The 19,425-nt window shown below is 46.6% G+C and overlaps 1 protein-coding gene and 1 long non-coding RNA gene across 2 annotated transcripts in view; both read left to right on the top strand.

The window, feature by feature from the left end:
• LOC310695334 overlaps window positions 1-19,425 on the top strand; it is a 524,598-nt gene that overhangs the window by 493,051 nt on the left and 12,122 nt on the right. The gene's annotated exons all lie outside the window — the stretch shown is intronic.
• Window positions 1-19,425, top strand: part of ADAMTS8 (ADAM metallopeptidase with thrombospondin type 1 motif 8) — a 30,653-nt gene that overhangs the window by 1,811 nt on the left and 9,417 nt on the right. The window contains exon 2 of the mRNA XM_083479220.1: window positions 18,510-18,749. Within this exon, the coding sequence (XP_083335346.1) occupies window positions 18,510-18,749 (240 nt within the window). The remainder of the gene's footprint in view (window positions 1-18,509; window positions 18,750-19,425) is intronic.

A 19,425-nucleotide genomic window follows, 5' to 3' on the forward strand; every position in this document is an offset into this window, starting at 1 on the left:
CACACTTCTTTGAGACTGCTAAAGAAGGGCAGACTTGTTAACAAGGAACTTCCGCTAAACAGCATCTCTGGGTAGAGTTATCTCCTGCTCCCCACCCCACCCCCATAACACACAATTAACACATCCCTCGCAATATGATGTCATCACGTTCTGCATTTCCCCGCCCCAGCTTCACATCATCGAATATTGCACAGTGTGATGAAGTCATACATCTGATGGATGTTCCTAGATGTTATGGGGTGGGGGTGAGGAGCTCAACACCCAGATGACATTTCTAGCAGCTGCCTGAGTCTGCCGTAACATGTAGTTGCACCTTGTCTGGTGGAGATGAAACGTCTGTATTTTAATTCATCGTTTTCTTTGTACCTGGTAAAGTGCGCTGCAGAACTTGAAAGCTGGTATTTTTCAAAGCATAATTTTGTCCAGAGAGAGGCAAAATTGAACTATGTATTTTGTGGGTTTTTAAAAAAAAATTATTGTGGGAAAGGAGCACAGCATCTTTTGCCTATGCTAAGCTGATGACATGAGAACTGTAAAGCAATTTGATATTACAGTCATTAAGCTAATCTGTGTTCCTCATTATTGTAAGGTCTGCCTCTTTGGTATACTGATTTGGTACCTGATACTACTTTTGGAGACTAATGGGGGGGGGGAGTTGGGGCTTTGTTTAGTAGGAGAAGGGGAAGAGGCACAGTCTCTATTAGTAGCCACATAAGATTAGTAAAAGTTCTAGAAGTCATGTTTTGATGGGAGCCTCTCTTTCTCTTGGGCTGCATCCCCACCCCCAAGCCGTGGTTGAAGAGAACCACTTGAACCAGGAGACCCACAGATTTCACAAGTACCATTTACATCAGTAAATTTATGTTGACCGTGTGAAAGTCTTACTCAGCTTTGTTAGCTCTAAAAGGGAAGTTTCTATCCTGGAACTTGTGTGCAAGGAAAATCCTAACTTCTGCTAGGACAGCGGCTTTCACAGTGGTGAAATTAAGCAGAAATTATATGAAGGGCATTCTATTAAAAGGAGAGGGGAACAGAGGTGCATGGGCCATTTACAAGGGGTTCTGCTAACAGAGTATTTGTGGGGAGCCATGTTCATCGTCAGTCCCTGCATTTCTAGTGGGGAAGTTATAGTATTTTATCTGAGGTGCTAATAGCAGGAATGGGCTCAGTACAAGTCAGGTTTATTCGGGAGACCTCCTTCTTTCAGCACATAGCAGGTGGAACTTCAGAAATGTTAAATGTGAATATTTATTACGCAGTAAGATGTATGAAACATTTCCATGATAGGCAGGATGCATGTGGAATCGCACTTTGGTCTCTTCCAGACTTTTGCTCTTTTGGGGTGGGATTCAACCACATGCCAGCAAACTCAGATTGCAAAAATAAAGCTGGTTATTGCTCTGTGCAACAAACCACCCTCCCCACTCAAATCAGACGTTTTGTGATGAGGGAAAGGATTGGGAAACGCACCCTTGGAAAGCGAGGGATAATAGTTGCTTGGCACAGGTTGATATACCCTTCCAACAAACAAATCTGAATGTGTGCTCAATGAACAGCTGGCAGAAATGACATGGAACTGCTGAACTAAGGAAACCTTGACTCTTAGGGCAGGAAGAAAGAAAAGTTTGTAAAAGTTAGAGAACTTTGCTTCCTATGGTGTCCACACACACACACACACACACACACGACATACGTACAAGTGTAACTTTCCTTTATCCCACTTTTGCTCTCGATCAAACAGATTTTGCAGATTTTTTAAACAATGAAAAACAACTTTCCAGCTCTATTTACCTGAGGTGAAAATCAGATGGCTGCATACATATGCCACAAGCAGCTATCACTTTTTCAAAACGATTTCAATTCTGTGGGGATAAAAATAACACTCTAGTCCTTTGTCCGGAGAAAGACTAGAGCTGAGTCAATTACATCCATCATCTCCCTATAGAAAGGATTTATTTCAAGCCTTTGGCTTAACCCTTTAATCCTTATCCCCAATTGCAAAGAAGGCTATGTACACAGAACTGCATTTTCTTCAGTCGTCCTGCTGCTCTTGCTTCTTCCCCTTCTCCATCCTTTTCCCTCTGCTGTGTTCTCCATTACTGGAGTTAAAATTACAGAATCCTTAAGGGTAGGGACCTATATTATATATTATATTATTATTATTACTTTTTACTTATGTAATCGCTTTACCCCCTATGTGCCCACTCGACAGTTTCAATCTGTAGAACTGGCAGTCACACAGTCGCACAATACCCATTCCAAACATTTCAGAAATTCCTCCTTTAGCTTGCCATAACCTGCACTTTGGAACTCCCTGCCTATTGATATCAGGCAGGGACTTCTACTATTTTTCGTTTGTTTGTGTGCCTGCTTAACACATTTTTTATTAGGTCTATTGATATGTGTATATGTTGCTGTGGTTTTAATCAGTTTTTAGTTAACTGCTGGTTTAATTTTTTTATGTTTTACTTATTTTATCTGTTTTCATTGTTTATTTTAATATTTTTTTGTCAACCGCTTAGAGGTTTCGTGACAAACAAAAGTGGTATATTAATTTTGTAAAGTGAGTAAATAAATAAATATATAAAACTGCTATGTCGCTTTGAAAAATGGTAGACATTGGATGGTGCTATACGAATACATAATGCTTCAGTAGACATCTCACTAGGCTGAACTCTGGCTCAGACGATAGACTCCCTGCTACAGTGCCAAACCTCTGTAATACTAATAACCCCCTTATATCCAGACGTCATGCGGATCTGGGAATCTCGCCAGCAGCAGTAGAATGTCTAAACTGGGTAAAATATGAATCGTAAATCTGTACAGTAGTCAAGAAATACAATGGATTTCCCAAAATAGGAAGATATTGAACGACAATTGTTGTTTTTCCCTAGAAGTGATTTATTTTGGATAGTTGTTTGTCTGTTTGCTATGCCTTTAGACACCTCTTAAGATATTGTAACCATATTTGGATGATGACTGCTGAGAACAAGCATCAGATTTTTGTCTCTGTTTGGGTACAATTGTTCGCCATTTTGAATCAAGATGGCGGGCTGAACCTTTCAAAGCTGCACTGATTTATACTTGTGGTTTCGAAACTGCACTTGTTTTTGGTTTTTGTTTTGTTTCTTAGAATCCCTGAGCAGGGCTGGGCACAACAAGTGTGCTGATTTCTTAAATTTCTTAACAGTATTGCCTTCATAGCTGTCAACTCTTCCCTTTTCTTGCGAGGAATCCTATTCGGAATAAGGGAATTTCCCTTATAAAAAGGGAAACGTTGACAGCTATGATTGCCTTTCAGAGCAGCATACATCACGTCCCATGCAGCCGTACATCCAAGCAGTGGCCAAACCCATGCGCTTCGCAGTATTCCTAGGCTGGGATTCTGATCTCAAAGCAACAAATGGGAACAGTATGTCCCTCTGGAAGCTCACACCCCCTTACAGTCCTTCACAGTCCATACATAGTCATAGGAATCCTCTGCACACTGGGAATTTTGGATCTTGCTCAGGTGTGTTTCCCCCTGTTAAAGACTTGGGATGACGTTAGAGACTGCCTTGGGGCAGATCCACATCACACACTTAAAGACACACATTTAAAACACATGACTTCCCCCAATGAACCCTGGGAAGTATAGTTTGTTAAGGGTGCTGGGAATTGTAGCCCTGTGAGGTTGGAATAGCAGCTCCCAGGATTCTTTGGAGGAAGTCATGTGTTTTAAATGTGCACTGGAACTTGGGCACCTGGGGAGGTGTGCCCAGGGGTGGGGCGAACCACCCATAGGAGCAGGGTGAACCGCCCATAGGAACAGCATGGCCTGTGCCTTCCCTATGGGCACCACATGCCCTGTCCCTATGGGTGCCGCGCAGCATCCATAGGGGCGGCACAGAGCGCAGGGTGCCCTTGGGGAGGGACTGGGCATGCTGTGGGGCCTCAGCCACCCTACAGATGGGGGGGGGTGTTAAGTTGTGAGTGACCATATCAAACGACACAGCGATTCTTCAAACAGCCCTTGTTTATTCACAGAACTGAAGGGTTCAGCCAGCCTGCTTATATAGAGCTCCACTACAACGCATCTGTAACAACTTTCTGTAACTATCCAATCACTGAACATCACTTTCAATCCCTTATTTGCATATGTGGACCTGAGTGAAAACTATCTACAGTATCCCTTCTGCTGGCCCAGGGTGAGAACTTCAGTACATAACAGGGGGAGGCAGCCAGCAGACAGTGTGGAGCCTGCAGGTGCCAAGACACGTGGCTCATGCGCGCTGCAGGCCCTGCAGTGAGTGCCGCCGGCCATTTTGTCACCCACCATCAGGGTGGCACCCGGGGCGTACCACACCCACCTTCCTATGCCCCTTTAACTTTATAGTGTGGATTGGTTAGGCATTTGCAACAGGTGCTGGGTACCTGCCCCCAATCTTGCTCCCTCTACCACCCAACTGATACTCAAATACTGTGCTAAGCGGCTGACCTATGGCGTGCAGGTCTGCAGGGCCTGATGCTCTCCAGATGCCTGGGACTATTACTCTCATCAGCCGCTGCTGGGTGGCATCTGGAAAGCATCAGGTCAGGGAAGGTTGTTCCAGGCTACAGATGTCAAATGGAGAAGGCTTATCTCTCTTCTCAAACTACAATTTCCAAGGTTGCTTTGTGGAGAAGTCATAACAGTTGAGAAAGCAATGCTGTGTAGATCCCCATCAGGCTGTGGAGGGCTAGCCTACAACAGCTACAGGGATATATTTTCTAGACTTCCATGAGGGGAATCCATGATAGCTAAGCTCATTTAAAGCTAAGCAGGGATAGCCAATGCTGTGCCCTTCAGATGTTGGGCTCTATCTCTCATCAGCCCCAGCCGACATGGCCAGTGGTTAGGGATGATGTGAGCTGAAATGCAGCAAACATCTGAAGGGCTCCACGTTGGCTTCCCCTAGTTTATAGTGTTCAATGAAAGCCCTTTGACATCTTCCTCACATTTCAGGAGGCCTACATTAGCAGCAGTACATCATTCCAATCTCCTGTGGAAGACTAACCAAACAAAAGGATCCATGTATATCACTTGCCCACAGCTGTTTCTGATGGCACTGGTGGTGGGGTTAGATGGAGGGGAAATACGTGTGTGTCGGTCTGGTCTGCCTGAAAAGGTACACACATGTTGCAGAAACATTGAGTCAGAAGGGTCCATGTTTACTTGGCTTCCTTGCAATCCTCGCAGCCGCATTTTCATCACTAAACATTAAAAAGGTCAGATGCGTCCTTTGCAAGTTGTTTTCCGACATTAATTGTGGTGGAGGGGGCCCCCGAAATAGCTCAGATTCACACAGATGGACAAAGAGGGGGTGGCTTCTGTTTTACCTCCCAAACAACTATCACCAGATACCTTCCTGCTTTGTATCGTTGCCTAGGCTGCTCTGTCCCCTGCTCTGGATAGAGTGAGTCATATGCTAGCTATACTCAGAGAAGACCCAATAATCCATTGCACAAAGGGAAACCGTATATTTGTCATTGCCCCCACTTTGGCTTCTGGCCCTGTCCACCACTGACATGTGGCTCCCAGAGGGGTCAAGCTGCTTAGACAGATAGTGGGGAGGGGTACAATTTGCAAGGCTCAGCTCAGGCCGCATCTGGAGTCTGACTACATCCTTGGAAGAGACCCAAAGGATAAGCAAAATGAGGGTCTAGTTCCATTTGGTCAGGGGTGGGGAACCTTTTTTGAACCACTCCCTCCTGGGCAACCTTCTGCCATCATCAAGATGCCAGGAGCGGGCGGAACAATGAATATACATTTCACCTTTGTGCAGTAGGCTGCTTTCTACACATACCCCTCTCTGTCCCCAGTCTGGCAAGAAAGAGGCATCATCAGAGTTGAAGGACAGTGGCAGAAACACTCCAGGAAGGAAACGGAAGGAAGAAACAGGGGAAGAGTGTGTGACCTGAGGAGAGTCCCAAGGGCCAAACAGAGAAGTCGGGGGGCACATTTTGCCCCTAGGTCTCAAGTTCTGCAACTCAGATTTAGGTATTTGCCCTTCTCTCTTCCAAAGCACCTGACTAGATGTATGCTCTCATGCAAAGGTGCATAAAAGCAGCTTGAACTGTGTTTGGTATCTGCTTGGAGCCATAAGCTTGAGGAGTTAATATGCAGATTCTGAAACGTATCTCCACACAAAAGCTGTAGGGCTCTTTCCAAGTCTGCAATCCACAGACACACACACAGTGGACTACAGGATTCTTCTCCACTTCCTCCTCTACCTTCTATGTAATGCTAAACAGCTGCCACAGTCCTCCTCTAGAGCAAACATTGGCAAAACAACTGCTGATTATGAAGCACTCTGGTATGAAAAACGCGCCACACAAGTGAACATTGTTATTCTGGAGGCGATGGCTGAGGACCCAGCATGAGTAGCTTCCAAGGGCTGGGAGGAAAGCAGGCCAGCCCTGGAATAGTATTATGGTTATCAGGTTGTCAAACAATTGCTCATGTCCCACGCTGAAAAGAAACAGGTGACGTTGCTTCAGAATTCATTGTGAAATGCCCCCTGTGTGTCAGTGTTTCCTAAGACTTTGATGGAGGACACACACTCCTCCCCCCAACTCCCATAAAAATTGAACCTCTCAAAAAGGATACTCAAAAAGGGGGCAGGAAAGGGAGAACTGAGATTATCAAGGAGGCTGCAGTGTCTTGGCCTATGAGGAGAGGCTATGGTAATTGGGACATTTTAGTTCAGAAAAAGAAAGTTAAGCAGCAAGTGATGTAATCAATCTAGTAGAATTATGCATGTGCATTAAAGAGCTTTTTCTCATTCTGCCATAATACCAGAACTCAGGATCACCCAGTGAGATTGATAGGTGGAAGAGGTACATTCAAGGAGGAGGTACATCCAACTAAACACAATTATGGAACTCCCTGCCATCCATTAGTTTGAAAAAGTGATCAGACAAATTCATAGAAGGCGACTCTAGCCATGGCAGCTCTAGTCAGCCTCCAGGAGTACACCAGTTGTTGGAAGTGGGGATACTGCTTTCCATTTTTACTTGTGGGTTTCCCAGCAACATCTGGTTGGCCATTGTGGGGAAAAGATGCTGGATGTAAACAGACCTTTGGTTTGATGCATGAAGGTGCTTCATAAGATCTAATGATGCATGCCTCATTCTCACCCCAAAACGGCATACGAGTAAGGGCTCATGCAGACTTCCTTTTGCACTGTGCTTTCAGGACACAGTTCGGTGCCTGACTCATGCATATACACACAGCACACAGCCCCATCTGGGGCTATCTGATATTGTTTCGAGTGACTGAATACACCAGTCTCCTCCTAGTGGGACAGAATTGCCCGCTCCCAACAAATGGCAGGAGGCAAATCCCAAGCAACGGATAGTGCAGAGATAAATCAGGCAGCCGCCCTGTGGGGAAGAGGGTTGTACTTTTTTACGCCATACTAGCAACTGGATGGCATCCAGCTTACAAATAGCTGGTCTACATATTTTAAATGGACAGAGTCAGGGACTCCACCATTCTGCTTGTGGCAGGAAACATGATCTAGAGGAAGGATGCCTAAGTGGAGGGTCAGAACAGAATCCCCAAATGAGTTATGGGGAGCAGCTTCTGTGTGTGGCTCACGGGATATGGCAAAGGTCCACTGGACCACGTTGCATACAATGCAGATAGGCAAATAAGGGTAGAGTCCGGATTTAGGTCAGGGAGAATGATGGACGGGTATGCCCCAGTTTCTGAAGACTCACTGGTGATTTCTAGCGAGATTTTTTGAGGAACCAGGGAACCATCGTTGCAGCAAAAAGTTTTGGAACTGGTCCTCCTCTCGCCTGCTCAGTGGGAGATTTTTGCCAAGATATGCTTCCCATTTTGTGCCTCCCTTTATTCCTGCTGTAATAAGATAGCTTTAAATTCCCTTATAGGACTCTGGGCCAAGCTAAGGCACTGCAGAAGGAAAACACGTAACATTCTCCCAACACTTTTTTTAAACAATGAAATGCAATCGCAGGGGACAGACACCGGAAATGGAAAAGCAGCCGTAGGGAGGGATGCCACTTTCCTCCCACAAGTGGGGAATTGGATTATGGGGAGGTCAATGTTTGAGCCAAAATACTACAAGATGGAATGCGGGCTCAATCCATACTCTTGTTTGACACCTGAGACGTTTTCAGGACCCACCCTATTCCTGTCACCCGTTTTAACTGTTTTTAATTCTAAATTTTAAATTGCTAAAAGCCATGGTGAAGGGCAGGCGTTAAATTTAATTATCTGATTGCTTTCCTCCCCCACAAAGTCTCAAAGTGACACACAGAAAAGAAGATTTATATGAGACTACTGAAGCAAATTAGAATCAATTAAGTTTTTGTTCAGCTATTAACTTAAAAATACTTACTCGGTGATTGCAGACCTGCCACCCTCCCTCGGTCTTACTCCCCTTGCCCAATCTGCAACCTGAGAGATAACAATGCTGACGTATTCTACAGGGTTGTTGTTCGGATTACAACTGGACATTGGCCACATTCATGGCATACATTTAAAGCACTGTGATACCAAATCAAAACAAAATTACAAAAAAAATAATGACCAATTATCAAAACTGCAGCAAATGCTCCTAGAAATTACTTTCCCACAATTGAACTTTGAACGTATCAAAGAGTTTGACTTTGGACCTTGCTAAATCTTACCTTTTCTCCCTCCACTTCTTTCTTCCTACTAACTTGTCATGGAAAGCTGATTCAGTGCTTCCAGGCACTTGCCCAGGGTTCAGTTTCCTTGGAATGAGGAACAGTGGGGACTTAAGATAAATGGCTTATTTACACATATATACAACCCAAGCCAAAGATGGAAGGGCTCACAGCATTAACACCCTAGAAGGTACAGTACTGCTGCTTCCATAGCTACAGCCTTGGCTTCAAGCAGAAATCAAGCATTACTCTCATTCTTAGGCTTCTACCTGCAGCCTGCTGTCATGGTCCAGTCTACGGGCGATCAAAGTCCCGGCTGAGGTCGTCGGGACCGGGGGCAAGATGGCAGGGTGGGAGCAGGAACTACAGTCCAGAAGCCAGGGGTCCGAGGGTCAGGAAGCAGGGAGTCACAAAGTCAAGGGTCCAAGGGTCGAGAAAGAAGGAGTCATGAAGTCAAGGGTATGAGGGTCAAGAAGCAAGGAGCCAAGGTCCAAGGATCAGGAAGCAAGGAGCCAAACACAGCAAGGCAGGAAACGTGTTGCTATGGCAAAGAGCCAAAGGGAAATGCTGACCTTATATCCCTTCCCGGCTCTTGCCACCAGGTGCAGTGAGTTATCAAGCAGCCTCACCTGTGCGGCCACACCTTGCCTCTCCAGAACAAACTTAGGAAGGCCTCAGTCCTGCGAAGCCCTACTGGTCACAGGGCCTGGCTCCTGCACGCGCTCCTGACACCTACTTAGAGCCCACACTGGCTATTGACCTTCTCACTACCAGCCAAGAGAGGGAAAGGGCCCACCCAGAAGCTTTCTTGCTTTCTTATGCTAGCAACTCACATGCAGGGGTCATGGCCTTTGCCTGGCTCCTCAATTATGATTTAAACCCTTTTGATTTTAACCTTTGCAGGAACCAGGAATTAGAAGGGACTTGGACATTGTACAGCCTAATCTACAGCCCAAACTCACAACAATGGGAATCTATCTTATACCATGTAAGACCAGTGATCCATCTAGCTCAGCACTGTCTACACCAGGGGTTGTCAACCTGGTCCCTACCGCCCACTAGTGGGCGTTTCAGGATTCTAGGTGGGCAGCAGGGGGTTCTAGGGCACAAGCTGAATCCTTCTTTCATCGAGCACTGGTGGGCAGTAAGGAAATTTTACCATCCAGAAAGATGCATTAGTGGGTGGAAGGTATAAAAAGGTTGACTATCCCTGGTCTACAGCGACTGGCAGTGGTGCTGCAGGATTTAAGACAAGGAGTCTCTCTCCCAGTCCTACCTGAAGAAGCCAAGGACTGAACCTGGGACCTTTTGCATGCAAAGCTACAGCCCCTCAGTGCAGGTCTGAAATGATCAAAGTTGTAAAGGTGAAATGAGAAGGTGAAAGAATGCAGGAGAGAAAGGGAGAAGGGATTTGTTTTAAGAGGCAAGACAAAGAGGTGGAGAAAGATCTTAGGGAAATGAAATGTGGGTGCAGTCCCAATGGGGGAGAAGGGAAGGAGGAAGCCAAGGAGTGGGGTGATTCAGCCCCTCTCCAGCTATCCGATGCCCAAACACTGCCTGCAGCATCCTTTGACTGCCACTTGGCTTTGTGCAAGGAAATTCCTGGCTCGCACTTTAAACCGCCAACGGAGGTGCTATATTTGAGATGGGAGCCAAGGTCCTTGCAGAAACTACCAAGAATTCTGCTGATAGTCTGGTAAACAGCACAGGCTGCCGGCTTCGCTCCCCTTTCCCCAAGGCAAATGATTCCCAACAAGCTGACTCTTATTAGCTTTGCACCACTAGCTCCAAGACGGTGCCTCTTGAGTCTGTTCTATGTGGCCAGCTACTGTGGTCAGGCCTTCCCTCAGACACAATCTGACCTGATAGTGTCTCCACCGCAAGGCACCAGCGGAGCGTTGATTCTTGCTCCTTGGAGCTGATTCTTCTCACTTTGCTTTTCTTATTTGTGCGCTTACAGTGCATTTGTTGTACACTCCAAAAATGCAATGTGTAGCACAATACACTCATTGGGGAGCCAGAATTGGCTGCAGTTCCCAACTGAGCGTGCACCTGATAGCAAATCTGGATTTGATACTGTGGAAGTTGTGAAATGGTTCTGAGTGTACACACAATGGAGCTGCAGCCAGTTCGGACTCCCTAATGAGCTTAGATAGGTTTGAAAATATGTTGACGCAGCCACACTTTGGAAGTGTACACTGAACATGCTTGACAAGTACCGGCACAAGCCTGCATCTTCAGTCAAGGGGACACTCAACTGGGTTTCTCCTACTAGGTTTTGTTCAATTTCTTCTTTCCCCTCTCTTCTTCCTTGAGAAACTACTCTAGAGAATCGGGCGTGGGGAGAGATGGCTCCATGACATCAGAAAAACTAATCAGTCAGCATATGCTGGCTCCATGATGTCACAAAAGCTAGCCAATGTGTGTTGTGTCATAAAGTCTAGCCAATCAGTTCTGCAGGATGGAAATTAATAGAACCAATTTCCTCCTCAGCTTTATCCAGGATTGACACCTCTGATTATGTATGTCTGTACACACCAACAAAAGTGTTTCCTAGCTCTGCTTCTTCCCTAACTACTTTAGACTCTCTAATTGGAATTATCAGAGGCTGAACCTGGCACCTTATTCATGCTAAATATTTGCCCTCTGACTGGACTATAACAATAGACATATTTAACTGAATATTTCAACCAAGAGTCATCAGCAAGCTCTAAGCTACACAGAAGTGCCAAGTGGATTATTTCCACTCTGTTTTACACAGGGGTCCAAGTGAATGCCAAGGATATGAATACAGTTCAGTGAGTCATGTTTTGTGGAGAATCTCTGCACTGTAGATTGTTAATCAGGTGCAACTGAGTCACTATAATAGTTCCGTTATTATTGTTACAAGTGGAATTCTGTTAAAAGACTCAAATGGTGATATTTTAAATTAGACTCTGACCCAAAGTTCGAGGTCAAACACAGCTCAAACACTCTTTGGGTGGTCCCGAGGAAGCGGCAATCCCTTTACCTCCATCATCTTTTAAGTGGTTTCAGTGAAGAGCTGCAATTGTTTGAACACATGGGAAGCTGAGGGACAACCGAGGAAGGAAAGCGGTAAAACATATGCTTTGCAGGTAGGAAGTCACAGGTTCAAATTCTGACACCTCCAACTAAAAGTAGCAGGTGGCGGCAAAAAGCTCTACTCCATCAGTCAAAACAGACAATAGTAGCCTAGATAGGTTCCCTACCCACAATATTTCTCATCCCGAAAGCCATATTCCCTTCTGGGCAACTTTCCTGGGCCCACATGCCAGTGGTGGGTGGGGCAGAAGCAAAGTCTGTGCACACTCACACACCCCTCTATGTCCTCCCTCCAAGGAAGCAAGAGTTTTGAGGATACATTCTAGGCAGGAAAAAACCCTTAAGGGTGTGTGGCTTGGGAAGAGAGACAGAGGACTGATCCAGACTTCCATTCGTGCCATGATTTGTAAGCATAGGTCCATGCTTTCCAGACATGGGTCTGAGCAGGGTTTCTTGTTTTTGTTTTGTTGTTGTTCTGCCAAACACTGCCGCTGTTTACCACTGAATTGGAACAAACACTGATCCACAGAAAAACTGATTGACGTTTGTTCTGATTCAACAGTGAACAGCAGGTTTTCCTGAGGAGACCAAAAAACAAAACCCCTACTCAGACCTGTGCCTGGAAAGCACAGACTTGTGCTTACAAATCGTGGCACAAATCAAAGTTTGGATGAGCCCATAGATGTTTGCCTGCAGGCCTGAGCAACTACCTTAAATCCTGGCGGGATCAACCTGGAGGTCTATGAATCTGGAAAAGTTGGCTCGAAAGGGTTGGGAAGAAGGATGCAGCAAAGAGGTTGGGAAGCTGGCAGGCAGGCAGGAAAGTGGTAAGGAGCAAGACAGATGAAGAATACCTGGAACAAGACTAGCAAGTCACACAAGCAGAATGACAACCTGGCTGATGTCAAGACCATTAATAACCAGCTTTGGAGAAGCTGCTGGAGACACAGTTAGGGCTTGTCTACACTGCCCCTTGTCCTATGCCTAGAAAGCATGGGGCCGAGCAGTTTTCTGCTTGACCCATGCTTTCTAGGCACGGGTCCAAGCTGTTTTCCCCTCACCCTGCTCCTTTCCCAAGGGAAAACCCACTCTTTAGCTCTAAATCGGAACAAATGGCAATCCACAGAAAACCCTATTGCTGTCTGCTCCAACTGAGTGCTAAAAAGTGGCTTTCCCCTGTGGAAAGCAGTGGGACAAGAGGAATTCTGCCTGCCTTCGGAGAAGCTCAAAGCCTGTGCAACAGTCTTCAGGGCAACAGGGCCAACCAATCTCTCTCGAATCCGCCTCCTCAAGAGTCCAGCCTAGTGAAATGTCCCTTCCATCACCAGCCCAAGGGGCTTCTTTACCCAGGTGGCTGTTGTTTACCCCACAGCAGCCAGGTTCTCTCACTCTGGGGCCAGCCAAACTTCTTTGTTCCCCTCCTGAAAGAGAAAAGAGCTGAGGGAAAGGGTGTAAATAGACACCAGATGGTGGAACAAGTGAACCTGACCTCATAATCTTCATCAAATAGCTGTTTGCTCAGTTTAGTTTACATCTTTGCTTTCCAGCTTTTTTATTTGTTTGTGGATTCAAGGCAGGGATAAGGAGCCAGAGCATTTGTATGCAGGGCTGCTGGATGGGTGGAGGACAGGGGATAAGAAGAGGTAGAAAAAAATTAAAGGATCTGTGCTGAGAAAAGCGGCCTCAGCTTATGTGACCTGACATCAGTGATGTGATTGCTATCCACTGTCAGCCTGGAAAGAGCAGGAAGGACATAACCAGCAACCACACCAGTGGCTTGTGTGGACACTTGCCCTTTCTCTACTGCTGTGCACATACCATACATTTAAAGCACGTTGACTTCCCCCAAATAATCCTGTCTGCCATAGTTTATCTCTTACATAGCTACAATTCCCAGCATCCCTAACAAATTAAGAGTCCCCAGAATTATTTGGGAGAAGACATGTGATTTAAATGTACGGTGTGTACACAGCCTGAGTAAATGTTGTATTGTCTTCTGCTCCATACATTAGGGGCCTTGGGCCAGCTTCATACAATATTAGGGGTGGGTTCTGGTCGCTTATGGGAAATCAAACCATGCAGCTGCTAAATTGGCTTTTCGTGTGTAGCAAGAGCCGTGCAATTCAGGTCCATTTTAACGATGCAAAGTTTCATAGGCATAGTCAGCATTGCACAAGCAGCCCATCCCATGGAGAGGCCCCACATGGTCTGGGTTCCTCCAGATGGTATCCACATTCAGACTGCCATAACCTCTGAAAAGGGCCTGATGAAATACATGGTAGGACTTTTTCAGACCAGGAGCCTCCAGATCAGATACTGGCTTTTCTCCTGTTTCACCAGGTTAGTGAAAGGAATAACAGGCATTCAGGCCACAGACCATAATCCTCTTGACCTGGCAAACCAGGGCTAATCTGTTGCCATGTGGTGATGTCAAGTTCTCAGACTTCCTGCCTTCCCTTCACCTGGGTATGATGTCACTGAGGGAGGCTGCCAGGGCCTTCCTCTGAACACCTTCAGCTTGCCTGCTTGCCACCTGACCAAAAGACCCAGCTGCACTTGAACTTCAGAGGAGTAAAAGGCATTCATCCACAGTCCACATCAGGGCTGGCTAACCTTTGGCTCTCCAACTCCTTGTTAGATTTCTGTTATGCCACTGTGCAGTTTTTGCAGTCACAAGACTCTGTTGACATTCCAGACTGTTGGAAGTCTCACGAGAGACGGATGTTGAAGTTACTGGTTTCCTGTTTCTTTGTTCCTGTTGTTCACTGTCTCTCACAGAGAACAGATGCATATTCTTTTCTGTCCTGCGTAGATAGAAATAAATGTAGCAATGTAGCACATATTTCCTGGCTCCGTCTGCTGTCCGGGTACTCTGCGTAATGGGGAGCGTGCCTGAAGCCTCATTAAAGGCTTAGGTTGTTAATCACTGTCAGAGCAGAGGTTGGTGGATTCCGAAGATACGACGAGGAGGAGAGCTATTACAGCTCAGTTGTATGGAAGCTCCGACACTCCTATCATCTCTGACTGTTGGCTGTGCTGATGGGAGTCCAACAACAGCTGGATGGCCACAGGTTCCCCATCCCTGGCCTACACAATCATAATCCACTGACTGGTAGCAGATACCATTCATTCAAAAGCAAGGCTGGCTATTTAAGAACTGGGCCCAATGTTCTAATCTCTTCTGTATTGGTGTTAACTTCCCTGGCTTCAGTTGGCAGAGAAGGTGCATGGAGTAGGGAGTAGAACACAGTCTGCACAGTTGCTTCTAAGTATTATTGGTGTGCCTTAATTGAACAATTATGGTGAAGTCACAAAGGCGAGAAGCTGACACAGGGAAGCACGTCTGGGAATGCAGGGGCTGTTTGCTGTTTCTCAATAGCCGTGTTGTTGTGTAACGCCTGCATTTTTCTGTCATGAAGACGGTTCCGTGAGCCAGTGCCAAAAGAAGCCAGAATTCTGATAAGATGTTAACATCTGACTTAAACATAGCTGGAGTGTCTGATATATGAGGTCATCTCCCCACTGTCTCGTTTACCCGAGCAGGAGGTGCTGCAGGGTGAAGGCTCAAGAGCATACGCAAATGGTCTGTGTAGGAAGACATCCCATTCACAAATGTGTCATTGGTGTATATCGCCTACATCTCACAAAGGCAAGGCTTGCCATACTACTCATTGGAGTCAGCCTTGCTGGGCCTCTTTGAAAAGGCTGCAGAACAAAAGATCTGACCAAAGGTCCATCTGATCCATTGGCCAACCAGATAGGAGCATAGGAAGTTGCCTTATAGATGGTCCTTCTAGATAAGTATTGCCGCTCTATACAAAGATGTGCTCTCCCATGCCTACATTCCCAGCATGTTTGCACTCCTGTCTCAGTGACCTCTACACTGGCTTCGTCATGTCCTCGGAATGGAATATGGCAGGATCCCCAGGGACATGCCCTTATGAGAACTGGCTTCAGGCACCAGGCCCGTTGGCAGACCAACTCTGTGTTACAAAGATGTCTGCAAACATAGCATGAAGGCTGGCAACACCAACCCCGCCATGTGGGAATCCCTTGCACACGACTGCAGTGCCTGGAGACAGGCAGTCAGGTTGAGCATCCATAGCAGTGACCAGAGGAGGAATGACCGCTGGGAGGAACGCAGAGAGAGGAAATGCTGTGGTGCATCTGCAGCCACACAACCGAACAGCTTCATCTGTGCCAGGTGCAACAAAACGTATCTCTCCCACATCAGTCTCTACCAGGGGTCGGCAAGCTTTTTGGGGGGTGGGCCGGTTCACCGCACCACAAACCTCTTGGTGAGCCAGAGTGCGTGTGTGCGCACATGCACATGGCAGAGGGGGCTTCTCTCTCCACCACCCCCCAGTCCCTCCCGTCCCCCTGCCTACCTAGGGTGCTGCTGTGAGGCAGAGGCTGGTGGCAGCAGCTGCGGAGGAAGAACAAGCAGCCCCAAAGGGCTGCTTTGGGGCTGCTCGTTCCTCCTCCTCCACCAACGACAGTGGCAGAAGTGGCGGAGAAGGAATGAGCAGCCCAAAAGGACTGTTTTCGGGCTGCTTATTCCTCCTCTGACAGCCTCTGCTGCTTGCAAGGGCAGAGCAGCAGTGGCACAGGCGGTGGCAGCAAACAGCTTGCTCCAATGAGGGGCTGCTGGAAATGCACTCGGCCAGCTCAGCCCAGCCCCCTTCCTCCTCTTGGCCACGCTCAGGCGCCGCTCACCCATTGGCCAGGGTCTCAAACCTTAGCAGGCGACTGGCCAGCGATTTGCTACACTGGGAGGAGGGGGAGGTTCTGCCGCAGTGAGGGAGAGCGGGGAAAATGTCAGCGGGGGGAGCGGTGCCCGTGCCATGAAAAAAAAACCCACGGATTCCCCTTGTATCCAGCCCATGGGCCTTAGGTTGCCGACCTCCGGTCTCTACAGCCACAGCAGACGCTGTGACCTTCCAACAGTTTGGTTTCACCCCCAAAGGCACACACCTCCATTGTCTCCCAAGACAAATGGATGCCAACCAACACCATGGGTAGCCAACATGGTGTCCTCCAGATGGACTACAATGCCCATCAGCCCCAGCCACCATGGCCAGTGGGCAGGAATGATGGGAATTGTAGACTGTGATGTCTTCAGAACACGTGGGCAATCCCTGGTCTATACTGCCTGACAGCAAGTCTCCAGAGGTTCAGGCAGGGTTCTCTCCCAACCCTACCTTGAGATTCCAAGGACTGAACCAGGGAGCTTCTGCATGCTAAGCTGATGCTCTGCCCCTGGTGCCTCTGGAAAACTCACAAGCAGGGTATGAAGGCAACAGCCCTCTTCTGCTGTGCTGTGATTATTCCTTGGCAAGTGAGGCTTGTATTTCTCACTGTTTAAGTTTGGCACCAAAGGCAATCCTGCTGAGATTGCTTCCACTTGGGAGCTCTTGAGTGGAGCCTGTCCCTGCTGAATGTGGGGCTTTAAGTCAGCACCAATCAAGCCCCATTTTTGGCAGAGATCAGCTACGCTCCAGAGTTCCTGACTGGAAACTCTGGAGTGTAGCTAATCCCATGCTGGCTTGAAGTCAACACCAATCAATTAGAGCCCCTCCCACACAATGAAATTAGACTCGAATGAAGCATTCTATTGCAGCCAATAGAACAGGTTGCAGTGTGTGTGTGTGTGTGTGTGTGTGTGTGTGTGTGTGTGTGTGTTTGTATGGGTGTGTAGTCCCCTCAACAGTTTCCCAGCTTTGCAAATGTGTCCACAGCCCCCCAATTTTGGCAACCCTTATAACCATCTCTCTTTTTTAACTGCTTCTGATCTCTTACTTGTGGTACATTGCCATTCAGACAGTAGAATTATCAGTATCAGGGGGGATTAGGGGTGTCAATTATCTTTTGATGCCTTCCATTTCTCTTGCTGTGTTCAACTGCATTTGCCAAGGTAGGGAAAACCATGTCACTAGTAGCTAGAGATGAGGGAGGAATTCAATTCAGTTCACATGCAAGACTCACCTGAAACAATGTGTGGACCGACCCAACACACAGACATTCTTCAAAGTTTGCACTTCTGAATTTTGCAATGCAGTTCTCCAGCCAAGCAGCATATATTTGAGTAAAATGTGCATTAAATGTACAAATTAGTGAAGATATTGTACCGAAATGCATATTAGGGAGAATGGCTTGGCAAAAATACAGTTAGGCAAAATTGCATTGAAAATGTGTATATTCAGAGAAAGTTGCACCTAAATAGATTAATTTTCAGGAGGATATTATTATTATTATTATCATGGCAAACCAACATAAAAATGTGGAGAACTAAGCTTAAGTTTGGAAAAATGAGAACTGAAATTGCCAGATTCTCCCATCGCAACTAGTATCAGACACAAAGTTTTAGGGATGTGGGTGGCGCTGTGGTCTAAACCACTGAGCCTCTTGGGCTTGCCAATTGGAAGGTTGGTGGTTTGAATCTGTGTGAGCTCCTATTGCTCTGTCCCAGCAGCTGTTACAAGGGGATATAATGAAATTCAGTTAGGGGGGATTCGAGGAAATTAAAATGAACTTTAGAAGGAATATGTATTTATATTTTTATTTCTTTTTTCTTTTCTTTTTTTAGTATTGTAATGTGTTTTCTTTTGTATGTTTTATATGTTATATTTGTCAAAATCAATAAAAAAAAAATTGGGGAAAAACCAAAACAAAATAGACCCCTCTGTAGAATGCAGAGTATCACCCCCTGAATGAAGAATGAGATATCATCCCCTGCCTTGACCCCCTTGGCTGCTTCTATGTTTCAGAATCACATCCTCACTTTGATGTCTGTGGCTGCTCAGATCTACAAGCACCCCAGCCTGAAGAACTCCATCAGTTTGGTGGTGGTGAAGGTGGTGGTGGTGGAAGATGAGAAGGTTGGGCCAGAAGTGTCTGACAACGGAGGGCTCATGCTAAGGAACTTCTGCAAGTGGCAGCAGCAGTTCAACCCTGCAAGTGACCGTCTCCCGGAGCACTATGACACGGCAATCTTGTTGACGAGACAGGTGTGTAGACGCTTGCAGTCAGGCGTGTAGACAGAATTGCTCAGAGGCCAACATTGTCTAATCTCCCTGCAAACAAACCAGAGCGAAGGTTCAATAAAGAGGTCATCTGGGAGCACCCTTTGTTACATTGCCATTTTTTCCTCTTTGCAATAGGCAACCAGAAAAATGACCGTTAGAAGTCTGAACTGTATGCAGAGTGGGAAACAGCATCTGCATTCATATCAAAATGTTTGAGATAAGAGTATACTTGCAGTAAATATCTACAGTCATAGGTTGAATATGCTTCAGGTTGAGCGTTTTCAGGTTACGCTCCGCAGTGACCCAGAAGTAACAGAACGTGTTACTTCCAGGTTTCACCCCTCGCGCATGCGCAGATGCTCAAAATGACATCATGCGCATGTGCAGAAGCGACGAATCGCGACATGCGCAGACGCAGGTTGCGTTCGCTTCAGGATGCGAACGGGGCTCTGGAATGGATCCTATTTGCATCCAGAGGTACCACTGTATTAGAGATGACACACACACACCCCAAATACATAAGGCAGGCATCCCCAAACTCGGCCCTCCAGTGGTTTTGGGACTACAACTCCCATCATCCCTAGCTCTGCATCCCGAGATCTGCATTGGCTCCCAGTACGTTTCCGAGCACGATTCAAAGTGTTGGTGCTGACCTTTA

This window comes from Podarcis liolepis (assembly GCF_965112155.1).
Source record: "Podarcis liolepis genome assembly, chromosome: 16".
Classification (NCBI taxonomy): domain Eukaryota; kingdom Metazoa; phylum Chordata; class Lepidosauria; order Squamata; family Lacertidae; genus Podarcis; species Podarcis liolepis.